Source organism: Myotis davidii, unplaced genomic scaffold, assembly GCF_000327345.1.
Source record: "Myotis davidii unplaced genomic scaffold, ASM32734v1 scaffold1121, whole genome shotgun sequence".
NCBI lineage: Eukaryota > Metazoa > Chordata > Mammalia > Chiroptera > Vespertilionidae > Myotis > Myotis davidii.
Genome location: NW_006291439.1, coordinates 197,726 through 200,375, shown reverse-complemented (window position 1 = coordinate 200,375; position 2,650 = coordinate 197,726). Strand labels below are relative to the sequence as shown.

The window sequence follows — 2,650 nt, the reverse complement described above, 5'->3', positions numbered from 1 at the left end:
CCCTGCCGGCGCCCCCGCCCCCGCCTAGGCCCCACACCCCGCAATTCTCGTGTCTATGAATTTGGGGGGTCGCCTTTAAAACCGGAAATGGCTTCCGCACGGAGCCTATTCCTGAGCACACAGGATGACCCACAGCGCTCTGCGCCCGCAGCAGCACAACCCACCCGGATCAGAGACTGATACTCCTCCTTGAGGCGCTGCACCCACAGCTCCCGATCGCGAGGTCCGGCATTAGTCTTCAGCACTGGGATCTCAGACACGACACGCCGGGTGGCCTCGTCCGCCATCTTGAACGAGGGCGCAAGAGAAACGCGGAAGTGGTTTGACGTGTCGTTTACTGTCAGGGCGCCGCCATCTTTACTACGGGAAGATGGGCAGTCGGGCAGCCTCAACGCTTCCTGGTATGCGATCTTGTTTCTAGCAGCTGGAGGGTGCTACGGGAAGAACAGATGCAAACCGATTGTTCTGCACTGAATATGGAGCCAATCAGTTAACACCCACACCCACCGACCCAGCCCACTGCGCAAAGCCTGACTTCCGATCATGCGCAGAGCAGTAACCGCAGGAACTCCCGGGCCTCCCGAGCCTGGAGCGCGGGGGGAAGTCAGGTCGCTCCGGGCTGTTCCGGGCGCTTTCTTCCCGACACTCCCGCGGCGCGCGTTTTCGCTTCCTTAACTTCCAAGTAATCGGCCTGAGGCCGCAGGGCCAAAGCGGTCATCCAAGAGGAGGGTGTTGGACTACCGGTCATCATTACAAACCTGAGACTCAAAGCGTGGTGTGTGGTCTCTGCCCAAAGAATTAACACAACGGGGCTAGGGAATTATTAGTAAGTGCTAAGGAGTTGAGAGGTCAGAGGAAGATGTGTTGAGTCTAGCATAGACATTTTTCTTTGGGGGGGGGAGGGTCTGGAATTGTCCCATCTAGGAAAGAATCATGTCTCTATCTCTAGTGCGTGGCTCTATCTCTATCTTCAAGTCCACAGGCTGACTACACAGTAGGTACCTAGTTATCCTTTTGCAGAATTTTGAATCTTCCAGTTGGTTTTTAAACCTAAACTCTTAATTTTGGCTTTAATTTACTGTTTACTCTGTTAGTTGTTCCAGCTTGTAGCAATAATTTAGGATCAGATTATTTTTTAAGATATATTTTTATTGGGTTGAGAGAGAGGAAGGGAGAGGGGGAGACACATAAATGATGAGAATCATTGATCAGCTTCCTCTGTACGTGCCCTACTGGGGATCTGTGACCTGGTTCATAGGTCCGAGCTCAACCACTGAGCCACACCCGCAGGGCTGGGATCAGATTCTATTAATCATCAAATTCTATAGTCAGTCGACATGTGATAAGCATACTATATGATAATTTTAAAAATATATATTTTTATTGATTTCAGAGAGGAAGGGAGAGGAAAGAAACATCAATGATGAGAGAGGATCTTTGAATGGCTGCCTCCTGCACGCCCCCTACTGGGGACTGCGCCCACAACGTGAGCATGTGCCCTTGGCTGTAATAGAACCCGGGACCCTTCAAGTCCACAGGCTGACTACTCTATCCACTGAGCCAAACCAGCTAGGGCTATTAATTTCTTTTTAAGATATATATTTTATATTGTTGACAGTATTACAGATGTGTCCCATGCCTTTCCCCCCCCTTCCACTCAGCCCCAACCGCCCCCCCCCACCCCAGATTTACACTACGCATATTGCCCCTGTCCATGGGCTATGCATATGTCTGTAAGTTCTTTGGTTTATCTCTCCTCATCCTTCCACCCTCACATCAAAGTATTTCAATCTGTTCCATGCCTCCATACTTTAGGTTACATATTAATTTCTAATAGCTGAAAACTCCAGTACAATGTTGAATAAAGCCTGAGAACAGACATCCTTGTCTTGTTCTGATTTTAGGGGGAAAACATTGTCTTTCTTCATTAAGTATAAGTTCCTAAGTTCCAAGGGCTCTTCCTCTGTTTCTGTAACTTGTTTCCTGAGGCCAGAGTCACTTCTTCCACCTCTGTAACTTTCTTTTTTTTTAAATATATTTTATTGATTTCTTACAGAGAGGAAGGGAGAGGGATAGAGAGCCAGAAACATCCATGAGAGAGAAACATGGATCAGCTGCCTCCTGCATGCCCCGCACTGGGGATGTGCCCGCAACCAAGGTACATGCCCTTGACTGGAATCGAACCCGGGACCCTTGAGTCCGCAGGCCGAAGCTTTATCCACTGAGCTAAACCGGTTCTGGCACCTCTGTAACTTTCTAAATAAACTCTCTCTTTTATAAAAAGAAGTGTGTGTGTGTGTATTGATTTCAGAGAGGAAAGGAGAGGGAGAAAAGAGAAACATCAGTTATGAGAATCATTGATCAGCTGCCTCCTGCACGCCTATACTGGGAATCCAGCCTGCAGACAACCTGGGCATGTGCCCTGACCGGGAATCAAACCATGATCAGGTCATAGGTCAACACTCAACCACTGGGCCATGCATGCTGGGCTAAACTTTCCTTATAATTTTTTATTTAAAAAAAAAAAAAATAGCCGAAACCGGTTTGGCTCAGTGGATAGAGCGTCGGCCTGCGGACTGAAGGGTCCCAGGTTCGATTCTGGTGAAGGGCATGTACCTGGGTTGCGGGCACATCCCCAGTAGGAGGTGTG

General features: G+C 48.9%; 1 protein-coding gene across 1 annotated transcript in view; it reads right to left on the bottom strand.

Moving 5' to 3' along the window:
* The window catches only part of UFC1 (ubiquitin-fold modifier conjugating enzyme 1), a 4,131-nt gene extending 3,443 nt beyond the window's left edge, over positions 1–688 (bottom strand). The window contains exon 1 of the mRNA XM_006764733.2: positions 165–688. Within this exon, the coding sequence (XP_006764796.1) occupies positions 165–287 (123 nt within the window). The 5' untranslated portion in view covers positions 288–688. The remainder of the gene's footprint in view (positions 1–164) is intronic.
* Positions 689–2,650: the final 1,962 nt, after the last annotated feature.